The 21,865-nt window shown below is 32.9% G+C and overlaps 1 protein-coding gene across 1 annotated transcript in view; it reads left to right on the forward strand.

Annotated features, from left to right (window-relative positions):
* The window catches only part of LOC133327523 (division abnormally delayed protein), a 196,550-nt gene that overhangs the window by 151,764 nt on the left and 22,921 nt on the right, over positions 1-21,865 (forward strand). Inside the window, exon 2 of the mRNA XM_061536041.1 lies at positions 15,686-15,829. Within this exon, the coding sequence (XP_061392025.1) occupies positions 15,686-15,829 (144 nt within the window). The remainder of the gene's footprint in view (positions 1-15,685; positions 15,830-21,865) is intronic.

A 21,865-nucleotide genomic window follows, 5' to 3' on the forward strand; every position in this document is an offset into this window, starting at 1 on the left:
TGAAGGTAGAATTCTTCCCAGTTTTTCTTTAAATAAAATATTATTGCTATAATTTTGCTATAGTCCGCAAAAAAAAACTTAAAATAAATTGCAAACGACCCTGATTAACCTACAACTATGCAAATGAATTATTTTCAACATAAATAATAAAATGTAACCACTTTAAACCGTAATTCATTAACTATAACATAAGATACATTCAAAATGCCTCAAAATCATAAATCTTTTTCAATTAAAAAAATTTACATTTTTATATGGAAATTCAAAAAAATGCTTGGAAATTATTAAAAGTGTTTATTGAATCTGTTATTACTGCTGGAATGTTATTAACAAAAGGGAAGCAAGTGTTAATTATTTAATTTACATACCACTTAAAGGCAGACACACACACATATCTACATAAATAGCTAAATGAAAAGACACGTGATACAAAAACAACAAACTACGCGCCACATACCACATCGACGATAGCTGTCGGTAGGCCTGCCATTATTTAGAATACCACAGAATTTTGATTGAAATCTACACGAGCCACTCACCAACACCATCTCTACGACTACTGCTACTGACTGCTGCCATACCTTCCATTCAACCAACCAGGTTTTTTGTTTTACCCAAACCCTTTTTCAACAGAAATTCAGAAAAAAATCATTTGTGTATAGGAAATATTTAAACGCCAGGCATATAAAACAATTACTAAATCCAATCACGTGATAAAGCCCTTTAACATTACAACAAACAAACAATAACGACAACAACAACAAAAAATGGGTGTTACAATTCTAAATGGTTGTTGTTGCTGCTGCTGTTGTTGTTAATCGAACATGAAAAATGTAAGCGCGATGTAATGAATATTTAATGAATTTCGGGATAAACAAAAATAAAGATGAGCATGTTTTTATTCGTCGAAGTTCGGTGGCCTGATGTAGCGTAGAAACTGGGCAGAATTTTACATAAATCACGATTTTTAATAAGATACAGAAGTTTAACTTTTAGATTGGGAAATAGACTTGAGAATCTCAGTTTGATGGGAATAATAATTCTTTGGAAAAAAAACAAAATTTTCATAGTTCAACTTTTTTCTACAGAACTTTGGCTTTATTGGTATTTTTCAAGATTTTTAAATAAATATCATATTTTTTTAAATATACATCGGTCCGGGAAACAGATCTGAGTTGTACGCTCAGATTTGACTGTACCTCCATTGTTCCCTTTTTTCTGTCAACAATTCACGGCAAAGCAGCACTGTGGGCGTATCGTCCGTATCCTGGTACAAAGTAAAGTTTTGTTCTTCCAGCGTAGAACCGACAAGCAGCATTCTTAATTATTATGAACGTTCGGGTCTTAGCCAATAGCCATTCCATTCGCTACCAGTTGTCGACCCTCTGGTTGAGGTGGTTGGGACCAACATCTCTTCAGAAATATCCCAAAACTTAGCATTTTTGTATCAAATAAATAAAGTAAAACGCATCTTAAACCGATTTGATCCATTGAAAAATTGTTCCACCTCTAAACCTTTAAAAAGTTCAGTTTACATGGACGACGAATGGATTAGTCGATGTGATCCATTGAAAAAAATGTTCGACTTTTTAATATTTCTCTATTCCTGGTGAATTTAAAAGGGCAGATGTATAGAAAAAATTATTCGGAAGAGTTCATTTTACTGAGAACAAATTTTTGTCCACAGAAATTACTTTGCAGGACCACCATTTACTGAGGTAAGATTTTTCGTCAGTTTTAAGTAAAAAAAAATAGTTAAAAAGTATCAATCGACAGATATATACCCCTTAGTCTATGGATGGCGGAGGTCTACGGATTTACACACAGGTTTTATTTTTTATTGGGAGGTAAATTTAATTTGTACACTATTGGGGGGCTACTGGAAAGAAAACGGTAAATATATTTCGCTTTGCAAAGTTTAGATGAAATTAGATATTACATTAGCTTCATACGGAAAGTACCGATTGGACCCATCTTTGAACTTGATTTTAAGTTGGTAAAAATACGACGATACGCAGACTTTGGATCTAAACTATCTTCCATTCGATTTAAAACATTTTCAATAAAAATCGTAAGACCTCATTTTACAAGGATCTCATTTTCTTCTATAGAAAAATTAAAAAAAAAATCCATACATATAGTTTCTTAAATATCAGACTTCGATTTTCGTATTCATTGCCTCTTTTTCAATCCGTTCTCTAGCAATTAACTGTAGCACATTCATTATATGAACAAACGTTTTATATACACCACCACCATCATTTAGGCAACTGCCAAAAAAGAAGCTTCAGCAATTAACTGTTTTGCAATAAAACTAAATTAATGATAATTTTTGGATCGATATTGCGTCGATATATTTGGCAGCTTTAATTTACTGTCATGACACAATAAACATGTTTCTAGTTTTATATTCATACAAAACTTTGTCAGACTAACTAGTATACCAATCAATGTTTATGCTTTAATAGACAAATTTCACCATTAAAAAAGATGTTTAGAACATTAACCCTCCCAGAAAAAAAACACAACCCAAAAAAATATCAAATGTCATCTTCGTACATAGTGTTGTGTGTGTGGGTGGTTGTATCATAAAAATTAATGTTTTGGTAAGTTGTCTTCTTGTTCTTCTTTTTTAACAAACATAGATACTTCGCCTATGAATTTCATTACCAACCCCCTGCCATATGTTTAATTTTGTGTGTATGTGTGTGTGGTTGGCAATATAATTTAATTGATTAGAGAATCATAAAAATAAGAATTCGTTGTCGCTTTTTTATGCTTTCCTGGCATTATAATTTTTGTTGTTGTTGGTAGGGGAGGGGAAGAGTTTTATGGATTTGTTAATTAATTCCTTGTAATTAGTCTTATTATTGATTTTTCCTAATTGATTAGACCCAAAAGGGGAAAAAAGCTTTTTCTTTTTAGGAAATCATTAAAAATGTTAATGAGATTTATTAGAGGGTATAGCAGATGGTTGCTTGACGGTTTATTATTGTCTTTGTTACCATAAAATAAAAAAATAAGTGGAAATATTTTTTAAATCTATTAATTGGTTTGTGATATAAAATTTAAAAAATAATTTTCATATCCTCAGCCTTAGGTCACTACTACCACAATAATAGGCCTCATCGAAATATTGGGTATATTGGGTCCGTTTCAGGGAATTTGGAGTCGATTTACAAATTTACTTCCGTCCGATTTATTGTAGTAAAAAAACATTGGGAACATCAACTTGAAGAGAAAATTTATGTGTTTTCATTATGAAAAAATTACAAAATTGTATAGAGGTCAGATTGTTTGTATAGAAATCCAGTGATAACTCTGGACTTGAAATATATTGGTATTTTTCAACGCACGATAACTCTATGGACATGGTAATAGTTCTTCCAAAATAAATCAGTTTTGAATATGAGGCATCGGTCATTATTTTGCTAAAAAATTATTTTATAATAGAAAACGAATGGAGTAACTGAATTGACTAAATTATACACAACCTTATAATTTAATCAAGCCTGTATAATGTGTGAACACGGGGCTTATCGATCTATACGTTTTAGTATCTTCCCAAAAAGGTTGACATTTTGACAATTTGTAAATGTCACACGAAGTAAACGATATCCACTCTCATGCAAACTTCGAATAATGAAATGTTGTTTACCAAACCTAGATGAAGTCCGAAGATGGAACCTATCGGACCACTCCTTTGTGTAACTCTCTCATAAAGTGCCAAAAATTTTTTAGTATTTGTAAATCCAATATCAAGCAAATTTGATTCAAACGGTGCACATCGTAATATTTTTACCAAAACCTAGATCACATCCACCTTCTGGTAAACTCAAAAAATTTAAAATTATGTAAATCCAATATTAAGCAAATGGGATGTCTGATTTGATCCTAATATTGCACAGATCAAGTACATCGGCCCACACATTCTGCTAGCTAATTTCAATATAAATGGATGGGATGTCCAATAAAATAATAAATTTTTTACAAAACCTAGATAAATCCGATGAGGGTCAAAATAAAATAAAAATTTTTGAAAATTGCATATAAATCGAATATAGTATCGGAATTGATCTGATCCATTTGTCAAGCTACTCTAAATCTGAAAATGGGGTCTATTGGACGTACCTATTATATACATCGAATGGTGAATCCATAGAATAAATACAATTATCGGCATAGACATATATGTCCATTATCTCTAATACCACCCCAACAACTTCTCACAGGTTTGGAAAAAAAAATAATTTAATAAAATATGTTTCCATCTCGGCACCAACTGGTAATCTGCTCTTTTTTGCCCAGCAAAACCTGGAATTCGTAGAATCAAAGCTCACATGACACTCAGTGATTTTTTTATTCCCTCACACCAAGAAACGAGTGAGGGGAGAAGTATAATCGAACGGGCCGACCATATGTTACTCTACACAACTACCACTGAGCTATTCCGAGCCTGGGAAATATTTCGCGATTTTTGAACTCTCTTAATCGAACGGGGCCGACCATATGTTACTCTACACAACTACCACTGAGCTATTCCGAGCCTGGGAAATATTTCGCGATTTTTGAACTCTCTTAACCGATTAGAGGTCAACAGCTCCTTGTTCTTAAACTGGGGCATCTTTTCTAATTCATGTTTTTCCCTAGTGAAGATATACGTCAAAAGATTCAAATTTTGTTATTTTACACACCGTTAAATATCGACAAAGGATTAAAATTAGTCATTCTAATAAATTGGTCACAACCTTCCTCGTGTAAAAAAAATTAATGTTCGAGCGACTAGAAAACCAGACAAAAATAAAGTTTTTGATCCAATTCATACCCTAAATATCATCTGATCATCACCGAAAATTGTAGGCGTCGCCCTTGACCATAACACGAACTTCATGTAAAATTTCAAATCGATCAACGGGACATTTCCTCCCTCTAGTTTGGTAATAGTAATACTAGATGATATTGACACCCTAAATATTAACCGATCTTTACCAAGAAGGACAGAACCCAGTGGCGTTTTGACCGCCAAAACTTGAAATCCGCAGTGCAGCCAGATCACGTGACGACTGTTCTCTATGAGCAACATAGGCTGATCGCTTCTGACCAACACTTTTGTTTTTTTTTTCAAAAGAGGATACAATGAAATGTGAATATGCGGTTGAATCGTTCACAAGCCATGTTCTTGGTGGTGTCTCAAGCAGAGTGGCAATAATTATCAAAAATTGGTTTATGGATGAAAAACGTCTGAACATTAACAAACTGTATATTTTTAATTGAGAAATAGATATGTTTGTAAATATTTACCATGTAAAGTCTGTTTTAAAAATAGAAATATTTCATCATAATCAACAATTTATTGAAACAAGTGTACACTAAACAGTACATTTGATAAGATGAAATTGGAAAGGGTGTAAACGATTCTAAAATCAACATATCTTGAATTATTATGAAAAAATTTAATATTTTCAAATAACCCAATTTAATTTCTTTTCTTTAAACTTTCTAAATTGTTATGGACCGAAACAAGAACAGTTATTCTTTAGGTTTATATAAAACTATGTGTTTTTTATTTTTTGTTTATTTTCAGGATTTGTATTATTCTTTATATGTCCATCATATAGTTTAGGATGTTTTTCCATCTATCTGTTTTAATATTTCAGTTGTTGATTTATATATGATGATGTTGAAGTTCCCCCCAGTGACTTACTAACAAGTGATGAGTCGCCTCTTCTATAACAAAATCTACACTGACAGTTTATTTTGTTTTTCCCATTTTTGGTCGAAGACCAAACGAACATTTGATGACATTTTATAAATGTGCTGTGTTATATGAAAATTGTTCCCTATATTTCATGACACTCACAATTCCCTCGTGGTTTTCACCCCTCAAAAACAAAAATGTCGAAAAAATGCTATAGAGTTAAAACAACAACAAAAAAACTGGAAGCTGGAAAGTGTTCCATATTCGTTATTGTCTATTTCATAAAGGATACGTACACAACATGAAAAACAAAAAGAAACAAATTCTGTTAAAAGCGAATGAAAAATATACTAGACAACATACATACGCCCGGAAATATGCCACAAATAAAATAACATAAAAGCCTGAATACGTACACACTTTCTGTGAGATAGAACCACAAAAAATTCATAGCGTGTGTGTGTGCTGTGATGGTAGGGTACACGAGAGAGTGTATGTGTGTGTATGAAACATGCTTAAAATAGTTCATATTTGTCATGCTTCCATTTTTGAATGTTGTTCTTGTAGTTGTTGCTGCTGCTGCTATTTGCTACACTTTTTTATATGACATTTCGTTGTGTTGTTGTGCAGCATTTTGTTTGGCAACCGAGCAAAAATGCTTAAATAACATATTTTGTGGCTTTTATGCTGTCATGTCCTGCAAGTAAGTGTGACACTTAAAAAATAGTGTTAACTTTTTGTTTTTGCTATTTTTGAAACGAGGATATCCTTGTACAGTAATCCTTGAGATTGTACACGCACACTCTATCACACACACATACACACACTCGTGAAATGCCACAAAAACAACAAACTGCACTTAAAATGTTGTGGAAGATTTTTGCTATCCATGATATGGCGGCTTCTGGTGTTGTTAGATTTTATGCTAGTTTAAATTTTTAAAATCATGACCTTTTTATTACACGTTTGTCCCTATTCCGTTGCCCCTCTTCCGTCTTTCCCTCCTTCGCACTGGAAATGCTGCTGCAACATCCACATATTTTCCATTGCAATGGCGATGAGACAACAGCGCATCATGGTTGTGGTTTCCTGCAAACAATTAATTGTTACATTATAGCCATAGATACATGTACATGCGACGTTGTTGTTGTTGTTATTGGCGAAAATGAGGATTTTGTGGTAACTAGACAGATGCCACATGGACTGACTAAGCTAGACGACAATCGTATATATGACGTACATACATATTGACATGCGAAATGATGCAGTTTTTGTGTGCATTATGGTGTTTGTAATATTTAAATTGAACGTAAACCAAATTACGTAAACAAGCCAATTTAACACACATATCTACCCGCCCATATGCGCATATACGAGTATATACGAGCATATATCGGAATAATATCGGTTTTGGCAAGCGGATAAATTGATTAAAACCCGCATACATTTTGTGTAAAGGGAGGTACTTAGTTACAAACTGGCAAATGCAATTGAACTGAGGTTTGACAATTTATGGAAATTTTGTGAATGATCTCCAGAGGGTTTTGACCGGCGGGACTAAACCTTTTTTCGGGTGATTCCTATTTATAATAAAAATATTCAGACGGTGCCTTTGATACCCCACACAACAACCACTGATAAACGATTAGATGTCAACACTGCGCCATCTTTTCCGAATCTTGTTTTCCCGGGGAAAAATGTACTTCATAAGATCCAAATTTTGGTATTTTACACAAAAAAAGTTTTGGTTCATTTGACAGGTCCAGCCATTCGAATTTGTTGATCAAATCTCCTTCCCCGTGTGAAATTTGTGACGCCCGGCTAATAATTACGGCGTCGACAGCGACTAAAAAACCAGACAATAATGAAATTATCGGTTCATTTTATCCCCAAAATATCATATGAACATCATCGAAAACAGTAGACGTCGTCATTGACCATAACCGGAACCTCATGCTAGATTTCTTAGACATTAGACCTATATATTTCGTCAGCAGCTCCCCTTAAGCTCTGTTATAGACAGAAAATGTTGTACAGCTCTTGTATAGACAGAAGGCTTTCTCTTGCTCTTTTGCAGATGGAAGTCGTTTCGAAGTTCTTCCATTGGCTGATATTCCTTCGAAGGTCCTTCAATGCAAATGTATCGTCAGCAGCGCCACTAAAGCAGCAAGCATAATCATGCTCTTATATGGACAAAAGTTTGGAGTTCTTCCATTGGCAGATATTCTTCCGAAGATCTTTTATTAAAAATAATACATCTGCAGCTCCTTCCAAATTCGGTTATGGACAAAAATGTTGTAAAGCTCTTTTATAGACAGACGACCCTCTGAGGTTCTTCTATAGGCGGAAAACATTCTGAAGCGATTTTAAAGAAAGAATCCATCCTTCTGAAGCCCTTCTAAAAGTAGTAAAACTTATGCAGCAGCTCAACATGCAGAATATAATCCAAAAAAAACATTTTATATGTGATTTTTAAGGCAGAACGACCCATTGTGGCATATTTGAAAATACGACTATAGAAAGGACAGAAACATTATATTTTTAGATTTTCTTCATATATACCCTATGGAAAGTATTCATTCTTTAGAATACTTTTAGGCAAATGCAAAATTAAATTTCAATTTAATTTAAAACAATCTAAAAGGAAAGATACCACAAATCCTTTACCTCTTTCAAACTTGACCTCATTGTGTACCTCGTTGAATTACAATGGCAACTATTTTCACATCGCCAGCATTGATGGTGTTCCGAAACAATTTTGTTCACTAGATTTATGTCATTGAATATTGTGGCATTATTATTAGTTTGACACACAATGTCCAGAAGAGGATTTACTGTCAATTCGATTGTGGGGTAATCGTGAGGAGGATGATGACGATGGTGTACTGTGGTATAAAAAAAGAAAATTTGAATAAATTTTCAATAAACTATTAAATAGAAAAAAATCCATAAAAATCTAGTTTTAGAAAATTTATTATGCATTGCAAACTGAATTATGACACACTTATTGTTCTTCTCTGCAATATGCAATACTCTGCTGCTACCACCTGTGCTTTTCTATTCAACCAACAATAGAACAATGATTTTGAATGCAGTCATGCTTGTGTAGTTTTGTGGTCACAATTACATTACACAGACACACACACACGCATGCATGTATGTGCATGCAATCAAATCCTTTAGATACATTTCCATTTTCAATATCCGTTATCATTGTAGCATACCATTCATTTCTCGTTTTTGGGTTTCAATTAAAATTTTAAGGTGTTAATTTAGTAGTTGTTGTGGTGTATATGGACATATATGTATGTATGTGCATAATGTAGTATTTTTTCGATTTGTCGTTCTTGATACTTAAATGTCATTTGCATAGCTAACACTTAGGACATGATTGAGAGTGTGTGTGTGTGTGAAGATAACAAGTGGATGTAGTGCATTTAGAATTTTTTATTGAAAAATAAATCTGGGTGCCAGCAGACAGATGACAAATGTTTATTATTTTTATTGAAAAATACTTTTATTTTATGCAGAAAAATTTATACCTCTGCAACAAAAATATCCCTTCATATATTATTGAATATTTTTTTCAATATGATGCATACATTTGGAGATCACTTTTAAATAGTGTAAATAAAAAATAAGAAACTTTAATGGAAATCCGATTTGAACAAAATGCCATACTTCTACATTCTGTTGCTGTTCAGTATATTCATTCTTTAAGCATACAACCGACCCAGCCAGAAATATTCTGTTTTTCTTTTCTATTATTGTGAATGAACATTTTATGTTTTACACAAAAAAACAACAACTGTTTGTTCGCCCTTATGATACTCCGTCAGTTGCAATAAAAAAAAATATGCATTACCTCCTATACACCAATCCACAACACACGGATGGCAGCATATTCGAAAGTAAATATGTACGTTTACATTTGAAGTTATATAAACAAACATTTTTTTATACTACACTATTATAAGCTCCAGCAAATGGCTATGTAAATTATGTATACTTATTTGTACATACATTAACACATATCCAAGTGAAATGCATAAAACAGGCACCTCACACATATACACTTGTAACCAATTTACATTAACACATTCGCGGGAAAAATATAGTGAATTGCTAGACTTTTCAGGATCCAAAAATCTACACAATGGGGAAAATTGGAAGTTGGAGATTCTGAAAAAGACACACAGGAGCTCTTCTGTAGACAAAGGATCTTCTAAAGCTGGCATACGACCTTCTGAAACTATTCTATAGCGAGTAGAGCTTCTAAAACTATTCCATAGACAGTAGACCTTCTGAAGCTTTTCTATAAACAGAAAACCTTTTGTAGCTCTCCGGTAGACAGTAGAGTTTGTAAAACTCTTCTATCGACGGAAGATATTCTTGAAGTCTTCAAATGCCTTCTGTAGCTCTTTAACAGACATAAGAGCTTCTAAAGCTATCCTATTCTGAAGCTCTTCTATAGAAAAAAGGCCTCCTGAAGGCCTCCTTTTGAAGCTCTTCTATAGATATAAGATCTTCTAAAACTATTCTATAGACATAGGACCTTCAGAAGCTCTTTTATCGACAGAAAATCTTCTGAAGCTTTCTACAGACAGAAGACCTTCTGAAGCTTTCTATAGACAAACGACCTTCTGAAGCTTTCTATAGGCAGACGATCTTCTAAAGCTTTCTATTGTCAGAAGACCTTCTGAAGCTTTTCTATTGACAGATGACCTTTTGAAGCTCTTCTATTAACAAAACAGACAGACGATCTTCTACAGACAGAATACCTTATGAAGCTTTTTTATTGACAGAAGACCTTCTGAAACTCTTCTACCAGCAGAGGACCCACTGTAGAATATCAACAGACAGAGGATCTTCTGCAGCTTTTATATAGGCAGAAGCTCTCCTGTAGGCAAAATATATTCTGAAGGGCTTCTATTGGCAATAGAGCTCTTATATAGCCCAAATATCTTCTGCAGCTCTTGTATAAACAGAATACATTATTACGCTCTTTTATAGGCATAAGACCTTCAGATGACCTTCTGAAGCTTTTTTATATTCAATGTCAGAAGACCTTCTGAAGCTTTTCTATTGACAGATGACCTTTTGAAGCTCTTCTATTAACAAAACAGACAGACGATCTTCTACAGACAGAATACCTTATGAAGCTTTTTTATTGACAGAAGACCTTCTGAAACTCTTCTACCAGCAGAGGACCCACTGTAGAATATCAACAGACAGAGGATCTTCTGCAGCTTTTATATAGGCAGAAGCTCTCCTGTAGGCAAAATATATTCTGAAGGGCTTCTATTGGCAATAGAGCTCTTATATAGCCCAAATATCTTCTGCAGCTCTTGTATAAACAGAATACATTATTACGCTCTTTTATAGACATAAGACCTTCAAAAGACCTTCTGAAGCTTTTTTATATTCAATGGGTCTTATATAATACTAAAAGTGATTCCCTATTTGTTCCCCGCTCCCTAAACTCCCACTGTTCAAATACCTTTATCCCATAAAATATACACGAATAAGCATCGGCAAAACCCAAGAGACAAAAAAGCGGAATATAATTTTTTCATTTTTCTCCTCCAACAAATAAGTTTACATTATTGTTTGTGTTTGTGTGTGTGTGTTAAATATTTGGTCATAACAGTTTACTGACTGTGCTTGACTGGCTGGCTGCTTCTTTTCTGGTCCTATCGGAACTTTTTGTTTACCTTTAGTTGTACTCTACTTGGTAACCATTACTAACTACTCATAAAAATGCACACATACACACACACGTGCATGCATACAAATAACCAAATACTGCATTACTTAAAGTTGAAGACCCCCCTTACACACTTATAGACATATGTATGTGTATGGGCACAAGGACATTGGACTAAATATGTATATGTATTTCCATACTATGGCCATTAAAAGGAAGGGAAAAGAGAACGCATGCTGGCATGTTGCTTGCATACTTTTGGGGCATCGACATATGCACAAACAATTTATACGAATGCAAAGAACACAAGAGTGTGTGCTGAAAATTATGACCAACAATTTGAGTGGATGTGCGTACATATTGGTGTTGTTGTTGCTGGCTCTGCTATTATTTGTTATTGTGGCCATGGGTATTATTTGTTCGCCTATTCGGATATAACATGCTCTGGTACAAATTGTTGTTAAACAGCAAATCAGCAATAACAACGGCAATGGGAAGAAGGAGAAAAAACTGCATTACGTTGACAGCATGCATATATAGGGCATACGAGCATGTGTGTGTGTTGGGTGTATTCCGGCATAGCTTGGTTGGAGCCGTATGCCTTTCAATACACAATTTCATAACTTCCTTTTTATTCGGTGTCATGGTCATTGCACAACTGGCAACGATAATGTAAAAAGTTTTCTGTTTTTGTTTTGTATTTTGTTTTTTTTCATTTCTTGGCATTAAAAACAGGCCAGACATAAGGGCGCCTAAATGTATGCAGCCTATTTCATTTTTTTCCGGAAATTTCAATTACATTTAAAAAGTTTTGTCATATTCATTTAGGAGATTTATGATATATAAATGGGGAAGAGATGAATGTTTGATCACTGGAAATATGCCAGGCGAAGCTTATACTATTCGAAATATGCAATATAATTTTTGAATTTTTAAAAATACCAGTAAATAAAATAAATGGTAGGCCAAAACCGACTTAATGTCGGACAAAATGAGTAGGAAATGAGAAACATATAACCATATTAATATTCTCTTATATATGTAGAAAAACTTTTCTATAGACAATCGTTTTATAGAGGAAACTCTTAAAGGACGTTTTTGTGCTTCTCTATATCGTAGGAATATGTTGGTCGCCAACTGCTATGATATACTATTTTGAGGTTTTAAAATTTTAGACCAGTCCGAACATAACCAAATTTTTACATGCTTATATTATTTCTATTATATTAATTTTTTTTCTAGCCAAAATTTCGAAATTAATTTGTTTCTTATATTGAATAAAAAATTCAATCTTTGTATGGACAAATCTTAAAGCGATACTATTTTTTGCTATTATATTTATATTATCTATTATTAATATCAAAATAATGAGACTAGACTAGACATCAACTCCAGACATACAAAAGACAACAACAAATACAATGTTTATTTCTTTCTTCAGCATTATTATTTGTATTATTTTTATTATATTATAATTAATCATATTTCTTAAAACATTAAACAGAAACATAGACACAGACACAGACATGTTGCAACAATAATGTCTGCTGTTCAACAATAACATCAACAGCAACAACAATAACAGAATGCAAAGCAACGCCATCTCACTTTGATGTCTTTTGCTACAAGAACTACAATTGTCTGGTCTAGTGTATGAGATCCATAATATGTCGCGGTAATCTCTATGTCTGAAGTCCATGCATTTAAGCCTTGACAACAAACAAATGACCTCAAAATTGTAGACAAACAGTAGAACTACTTTAAACGGCAGCAGCAAAGAAATAGAGAAATAAAAGCATTATGGAGATATACATGTGTATTGTAAAATACATACACAGGCGTTATTGCATCATTAAAATTATGATAAACTATTTAAATGAAAATGACCGAAGATAATGGTGGTCATGGATACAAAACTTGTTAAGAACCTCCTCATATCATTTTCAAAGTAATCACTCCGTTGGCTACTGTTTTTTCTATCCTTATTTTTTGTGTGATCTTGTTGAAGCCCTACTTCAGTTTTATCTCATTCTTAGTAGCATAGAGCTTCCACAAAACATCGACATCTTAATCGATTAGTAATTGTGTTAGTTTCATTGACCATTGCATTGTTTTTATTCCAGCTAGGTTATGGGTCTGCCATCTATCGTTGCCTAGAAACAACGCCGTTTCGTTTCTTTGCTTATTTATTATGGTTATTTTCCTCCGGGTGGCGCTACTATCTCCTTCCACTCATATTTTTGTGTTATTATAACGTCGGAGGGCTTTGGATGCATTTAATCGGACTGTCATCTATCCTTGCCTAGAAACGACGACGGTTTGTTTCTTTGCCTGTTAATGCTTGTTATTTTCCTCTGGGTGGCGCTATATCCTCTCATTCATTTTATTATATTATTAGAATATCGGGATGCATTTTATCTGCCTGCCATCTAACGTTGCCTACAAACGACGCCGGTTCGTTTCATTTTTTCGAAACCACACAGAAATACCTACTTCACTAGGATACTTCTACCCAAGAGTCACCTAGACATTTATGAGGGCTGCCATCTATCGCTTCCTTGAAACGACGCCGGTTCGTTTCTTTGCACACTTAATGTGATGATTTTTCTCTGGGTGGTACTATATCCTGTCATTCATATATTTGTGCAATTAGAATGTCGGGATGCATTTTATCTGGCTGCCTAGAAGCGACGCCGGTTTGCTTCGTTTCTATTTATTGTGGACATTGTCCTCTAAGTGGCGCTATCACCTGCTATGTTATTAGAATGTCAGGGCCATTGCATGCATTTCATCTGTTGTGCGATATGTCTTTTTTCGAAACCACTTGGAAGGGGCTTTCGGATGTATATCACCTGGAGTGTGATGTAAGCGTGTTTTTCTAAACCACTTTGAAATAAGTTTCCCTATTCCGCTAGGAGTAACCCTCCCCAAGAATCACTTAGACATTTAAAAATATTGGTATTACCGAAGTCTACATGTTTCGTAGGCTTGGAAACAAGGGCAAAGTCATACAAACCGTAAAGACTCGACAAAATGCATTTTGACAAAATATATAGGGAATAAGTAAAATAATTAATTGCATATACAATTTGATCCTGCCGTATTATTACTACTAACTAACTTTTAATGTTTACGAATATTAAAAATATGATTTAAATCTTTGTCTACTTTTTCCAGCAGACATGAAGTGATTTTTTATAAATAAAATAAATATTTTATTTCGAATCATTCTAACATTTGTAAAATTAATTTTTATCTATATTTTTCCAAGCCAAATAATTTAATTAACACTCCCTAAAAGTATACATTTATATTTGAATGCTACTCAAACCAGTTCGCCCACTTTTAGGCTCATTTTATTAAATTAAATGAAAATTGTATAATTTTAATCTCAATTACAATAACACATACACTGCTATAATACCCCACCCCCTCTTTAAGGGATTTATGGTCACCCACAATATAACCACAATTTATTTAATATGCAATTATTGCAAATAAACTCTCAACCAGTAAACCACAAATACCCGCAGATATATTTTATGCAAAACCTTTTGAATAATTGACCACAATGTACATGGGCAAAAAAATATTTACAAAAAAACTTGGTTACAGTTCATAAAACATTTGCAAACTTCAGTGCCGCCATGGTATTTCCTCTACATCCGCCCAAACCTCCAGCAACTGCATTATCGCAATCAATTGTTGTCATTTCTGGAAGGAAGGTAAATAGTACGTAGGTACGTACAAATGTACCTGTAAAGTGGCATTCAAAACACCCACTGCAATCGATATATAACACATAACCTCATTGTATTGGCCCGCTGCCAGGACTCGTGCACACAACATTGCTAAATGCTTAACAACAACAAAAACACAACAAAAAAGTGGATACGAATAGAATTTACCTTGACATAGATTTTCAATTTTCTCTATTGGTTTTCTGTTGTTGTTGTTGCCTTGACTTGACGTAATCCACAGCGTTAAGGTGAGGAATTCCCAAATAGAATAGCAGAATATTGTCAACAATCATGGGGCCAAGTAAAATGAGGAAGAAGAAGCAGAACAAGCACAAGAAATAAATATAAACAACCGGCAATATATCTATTTGTCATCGTGTGTTTTTTTCTGGTGTTGGTGTTGGGTACATTGCAAACTAATTTGAAAAATGTGTTTACCACTACCACAACTTAATAATAGATTGCCAACTTTCAAGCTCTTACTCATACCTGGGTTTACTCATTTTCTGATGTTTTTTTTTCTTTGTCATCTCTTTTCAGGTTCCCAGTGTGGAGGTCACTGTTGCACAAATTCCACAGAAAATGAATTAAAGAAAATTGCCTCAGACGATTTTGAACGTTCATTGCGTCATCATACCAAAAGTTTACGTGGCGTTTTGGAATCAACGGCAAAATATTTCCAATGTAAGTAGAAAACAAAATAAAAAATTCACTCGCTCAACAAGGATGCATAATATTTAAACACAAAGAAAATTTATTATATGTAACGTGTATAAAGTATTTATTTTTGACTGATCCCTCAACCACAAACAATGTTGTCATATTTATCAACATTTAAATATGTCATAATTCATAATGAAACGATTATTTATTTCCTATCGCTGAAGTGAATATAAACAACAAATCCATTGTTGTGTATTAATCATTTCGTGTTTTTCAATTTCTCTTTTTTTTTTGTATTTGCCCTCTTCTTTTTTTGGGGGATCAACGACAAAATTTGACAGTTATTATAAACTTATTGAGAATTTCGTTTTGCATACTAAAAGCAGTTATGAAAAAGGAAAATGTTATGAATGATAAATGATTGGAATAAATTAACAAAAGGAAACCAACACATAATTAAGAAAAATGAATTTTGAATATTGTTTATCCTGAAAGTATGCAACACGTTTTTGGAAATTTATTAAGAAAAATTAATTTTGAATATTGTTTATCCTGAAAGTATGCAACATTTTGTAGAAATTAATTTTATAAATGTTTATTATACATATTCACCCCTATTCTGTATGTCGTCGTCGTTGTCGACGACGTTTCTCTTTCGACATCACTTCGCATCGACATCGACATCACTTCGACACTGATTTGGTATTCTGTAACACTCATGCGACGATGTCGACTATTTATCGATAATATCAATAAAAACAAAAAAATTTTTGCATATTTTTGGGCAAAAATGTGTTTGTATCCTTCACCGCACTGTGGCACAGGCCATTATGTCTTGGTAAATGTGTTTGCAACGACCAAAAAGAAACGAGATAGACCCATAGTTACTTTTTAGTATATAGTATGTACATAGAATTATTTTTGAGTCGATTTATGCATGTCCCTCCATTCATGTATTATTTTAAACAAGTTACATGTCACCATTATGATCCGAACGGGATGAAATTTGGAAAAAATCCATCCAATTGGAATGAAATTTTATTTCCACATAGACGAGTCCTATTGACATTGATCAAAATCGGTTTAGATAGATCCCATATATATTTCTTTATTTACACTTTATTTTGCATTAAGTATTGAATAGATACTAGAATGATGTATCCTGTCCTTGTCCAGTCATTTATATTCCAAATATTTTTTTCTAAAAGTATGCATCATTTTTGTTTTCTGCTCTCTATAGCAGTCAATTCTGCTCGACCGTAGTTATGAGCCTCTTCGCGAGTAGTCGTATTGGTGTGAAGTGAAATACATCGATGAGACTATTGTTTAAATTGATAGATACCCAGAAAGAAATTTAAGCAGCCTATAAGTATGCTATATTTGTAATGAAAAATATTTAATATTATTCTCATTTTATTTAATTTTTTATTATAAACTTTTTATAACCTACATTATGAGATTCATATTCAAAATATGTAAAATCGATCGGAAATTTTAACAAACTACAGACTTTCAGGTTGCGTAATATGGCTATGACCGGACTTTCTTACTCAAGATTCCAAAATACTCAAGATTCCAAAAGTTGGGGTGCCATACCAAAACTGAGAGTAATATTGGCAATTTTTTTAAGAAAATTTCACATCCAATGGGAAAACAACAACTTAGAATCAATTCTGTCGAAATTGTATCACGAATCTTTAAAATATCTAATAAATGGTAGCTACGCCGAAACTTTTGGTAGGGAGATTTTCTACACAATGAGAAACCTATATATAAGACTACAACCGATTTGGATGGAAAACATGTCCAAATTCCGAAATAAGGGTGGTACCATTAAAATGGTCATATATCGACAATTTAATTTCCAAATAGGAAGGAATCGTTATATGGGGGCCTTTTTATACCTCAGACTTATGGCTAATGAGGGTATATAGACGTTGCTATGCCTTATCGAAATATTGGTTTCCCATGTTTTCTTGGAACAAATCCATTTCAGACAATTTGGAGTCGATTTACAAATGACCGTCCGTCTGGCGGACTGGTGCGCACGATAGCTCTCGAAGGGAATTACCGATTTCATTAAAACTTTGCACATCATCATATTTATTCCAAACTAAGAACAAGTTCGAAGATGGAGAATATCGGTCCACTACCTTCACCACAAAATGATAAAAATTTATAATATCACGCAAACGGACTAACCAATTTGATATAAACATTGCAGAACGTAGTACTTGAACCATGACTGTATAATGAGGAAATATGAGACCTATGGGCTCACTCCATCTAGTACCTCCCTCACAAAGGGTAAAAATGTTGAAAACTTGTACATCTCATATGAAGCGTACCGATTATCCAATTTCTTTACAACTTTGCAGATCGTAATATGTTGACCTTACCTAAATTATGTCCGAAGGTGGGTTCTGTCGGTCCACTTCTTTCGTCACCTTCCACACAAAATGGTCAAAATTTGACGGACAAAGTTTACTTCAGTAAACATTGCACAACATAATATTTTAATCATGACTTTATATTTTCAAAAATATGGAACCTATCGCTCTACTCTTCTAGTACCTCCCCAACAAAGGTTCTACATTTTTAAAATATTCATATCTCATATGCAGCGAACCGAATATCTATCTTTGAACAACATAATATGTTAGCGTACTAAGATTATGTTCGAAGATGGGACGCGTCAATCAACTACTTCTGGTCTCACTCCCAGAGTGTCAACACATTTTAAATTTGTTAATACAACATTAAATGAATTGAATGTCCGATTAGATCCAAACTTTTGCAAATTTCAATACTTTTATTTAGTGCCATAACTAGATGAACGAATGAACCAGACATAGTTCCGATCGTTTCTTTTGCTGAAGATCTCTTTGAAGTAGTTCATTCTGGATGGATCCAACTCTATTCAATGCCAAAGCTCTATCTTAAAAATTTCTAGCTCTATGGGAAATTCAACATACGAAGCGAGCATAGCTAAATCGACATAGAATTTTATTCTGATTAATAATGTTGTGTCCGATGAATATTTCGAATTGTTTCTAACAGAATGCCAACTTTAATATACACTTGACTTTAATAAAGATATCAGCCTATAAATATGCTTGTTATGAAAACTATTAACAAGGCTATAAAATATATTAATAATCATAATTGCCTCCCATTCTCTATATTTAAAAAAGAGAATTATGACATCAGCCTATAATTATGCTACATAATTTATGAAAACTGGCAAAGAATTTATATTATTTGAAGTATTCAGTAATCACAGCTTCTGTGGTACACATTAATCAATCAGCCTATAAATAACCTACACTGGAAATGCGAACTATTGGCTGAATTTGTATATATGAATACCTACAAAAATATGCACCTACTATTTAAAAACGTCGACTTATTTTTGGCGAGTATAAACCCCGGAAAGTCCCTAATAAAGAAAAAATGTATATTTTTATTTGAGACAATGTCAAACGCCTATAAGTATGCCATATTTTTATACAAGGAATTAAACTTAGTGACATAATGAAATGCGCCCTTATTATTACACATTTGCCTTGCAAATCCAGATTGTATTTAAAAGAAACCTGAAAAGAAATCCAAAACACTTTGTGAGGAAAAAAAGAAGAAAAAAACTTTGAAATTGTACAACGAAAACATGAATAAATATCAACTAAAAGGTGTATCGCTTTTGTCATATTTGCTTTAGCTTTGACATCATTATAATGACTACCAGAATGGTGGTTAGATCAAAACACAAAGACGTTTGAAGTTCTGTTTCCTTTTTTTATTTTTTCTTTTTCATATCAATAAACCACAACACAATATATACAAACAACCAAAGAAATGCATGTACATAGGGGCGTGTGTGTGTGTTGGCATTTTTATTTCATTTTTAATATTCAAAGAGGATGTACATAAAACACACAAAATCAAAAAATGTACGGATGTGATGTATGTATGTTTGTATATTGAAAATCACAAAAGACACAACCTTTGTAGGTGAGATCATGTCATGCGACGTGACCAATATTCCGTTTAATTTAATAATGGTTTGCATTTCCTTTTTAATACATGAAATGAAATTGAACATTTGCATATTTATATTTTTAATATAATTTCCTTCCCGGCACACGAATATAATTTTTTTTTAATTGCAATAATTTGCAAATTTTGTTATTTTTGTGTGTGTAAATTCAATAAACATAAACGGAATTTTAATTGAAAAAAAAAATTCACAAAAATATTTTTTTTATAATAAAAAATTCTTTGGCTTTGGGCATTAGACGAAAATCAATATTTTTTTCAGAATGATATTTCAGTTTTACTATGACAATATTTAGTTGGTTGGAAACAAAATTTTAAATGTAATTTAATTGGATGCTTTTAGTATGTTTGTTTTATTTTACATGCACCAGTCTTTTAACAAAACGTTTACAAATTGTTATTTAAATAAAAAAATAATATTTTTGTTTTGTATTTTTTCATTTGTACACAATTTGGTAATATTTTTCATACGAAAAACTATTAAACCCCAAAGCAATTCATTTAATATTTACAATGTCAAAAAAGGAAATAGAAATGTTATACCATGAAATTTTATAACAATGATAAATATGTACATAATATAAACATGTGTAAATTCAATTGCAAATTCATTGTGGGTGCTTTGAACAGCAATTTTATGCTATGAGTAAATAACTATGATCGGTGAGCAGGAGAATGAGTAAACCATAAATGACAACCCATAACCTGCATAACTCTATATATATTTTACAAACAATAATAAATTAAATAAACTCTTTATTATTTTTCACTTGTGTTGATTTTTGAAACAACAAATTTTCCCTTCAAAATTTTCCAGTTAATAAGAAAAAGTTTTGTTTATCTACTTATTGTTTCTTAATCGCATTATAGTTGCAACATTTAAATATGCAAATACTTTAGTCTGTTCTGTTCCGGCAAAGAATAATGTAGAGCAAACTTTTGAAAAATAAATGTAAGACCAAACAAATATTAAAGTGAAATTACAGCATGAAAAAATTGGTGTTTTTTTTTGCTTTTATTTTTTTTTTTTTTTTTTTTTTAATATAATTTTTAATACAACGGATGAATTTAAACAATAAACTTAAATTTATAAATATTCATTCATTAATGCACGGAATCAAAAAAAAATGTGTACAAAAAATTCAAAATATTAATTTAAAAATTGACACCCATTTTTGGGGTCTATATTAAAAAGTATCTTAAAAGTGGACCAATATTTGTCAGTTTTATACCTCCAGCCTTTTAGAAGTATTGGTTTTGGACCCCATGTTTCTGTGGACCAAATCCGTTTCAGATTTCCATCCGTTCGTCTGTCTGACCGGCTTGTGCGCACGAATCTCTCAAAAGGTGTAAACGATTTCGTCCACACTTTTCACATCTTCATATTTCTTCAAAACTTAGTTTAAGTTCGAAGATGGGGAATATCGGTCCACTGCTTTTTTGAAGTGAATTGAATAAATCCGAATCCTCTTTGATAATAACATATGCCTTAAAAAAGCAAATAATAAAACCTGTGTGTAATTCCAAAGACCTCCGCAAACCATAAGCTGGAGGTATATTATGTCGGCAACATCTACTGACATTTACTGTCCAATCAGAATTTAAAACCAGTGAGCGGAGCAGTATAGTCGGATGGAGCCGATCATATGATACAATACACAACTTCCACGAAAAATTAACTTTCTGTGGATCTATATTCTGAGCTTGGACAATATTTCGCGATATTTGAACCATCTGGACTAACTAGAGGCCAACAATTATTACTAATGTTCAGTACAGCCCTTCTAAATTCTCTCCAGATTCTTTTCCCTTATGTTGTGATCTTCTTAGAATACAAATTTTGTAATTTTTCACACAAAAGTCAGGGTCCATTTGACCCGCTAAATATTGGCCGATCCTTATCAAAACAGGCATGCTTATTATTTGGTTCGATCCCCTTCTCTATGTAAAAATTCGCGATGTTTGGGCCATAATTGCGGCCTCTAGAGCACCCAGAAAACC

This window comes from Musca vetustissima, unplaced genomic scaffold (assembly GCF_032173495.1).
Source record: "Musca vetustissima isolate MV318-11 ecotype Yass unplaced genomic scaffold, APGP_CSIRO_Mvet_v1 utg6936, whole genome shotgun sequence".
NCBI lineage: Eukaryota > Metazoa > Arthropoda > Insecta > Diptera > Muscidae > Musca > Musca vetustissima.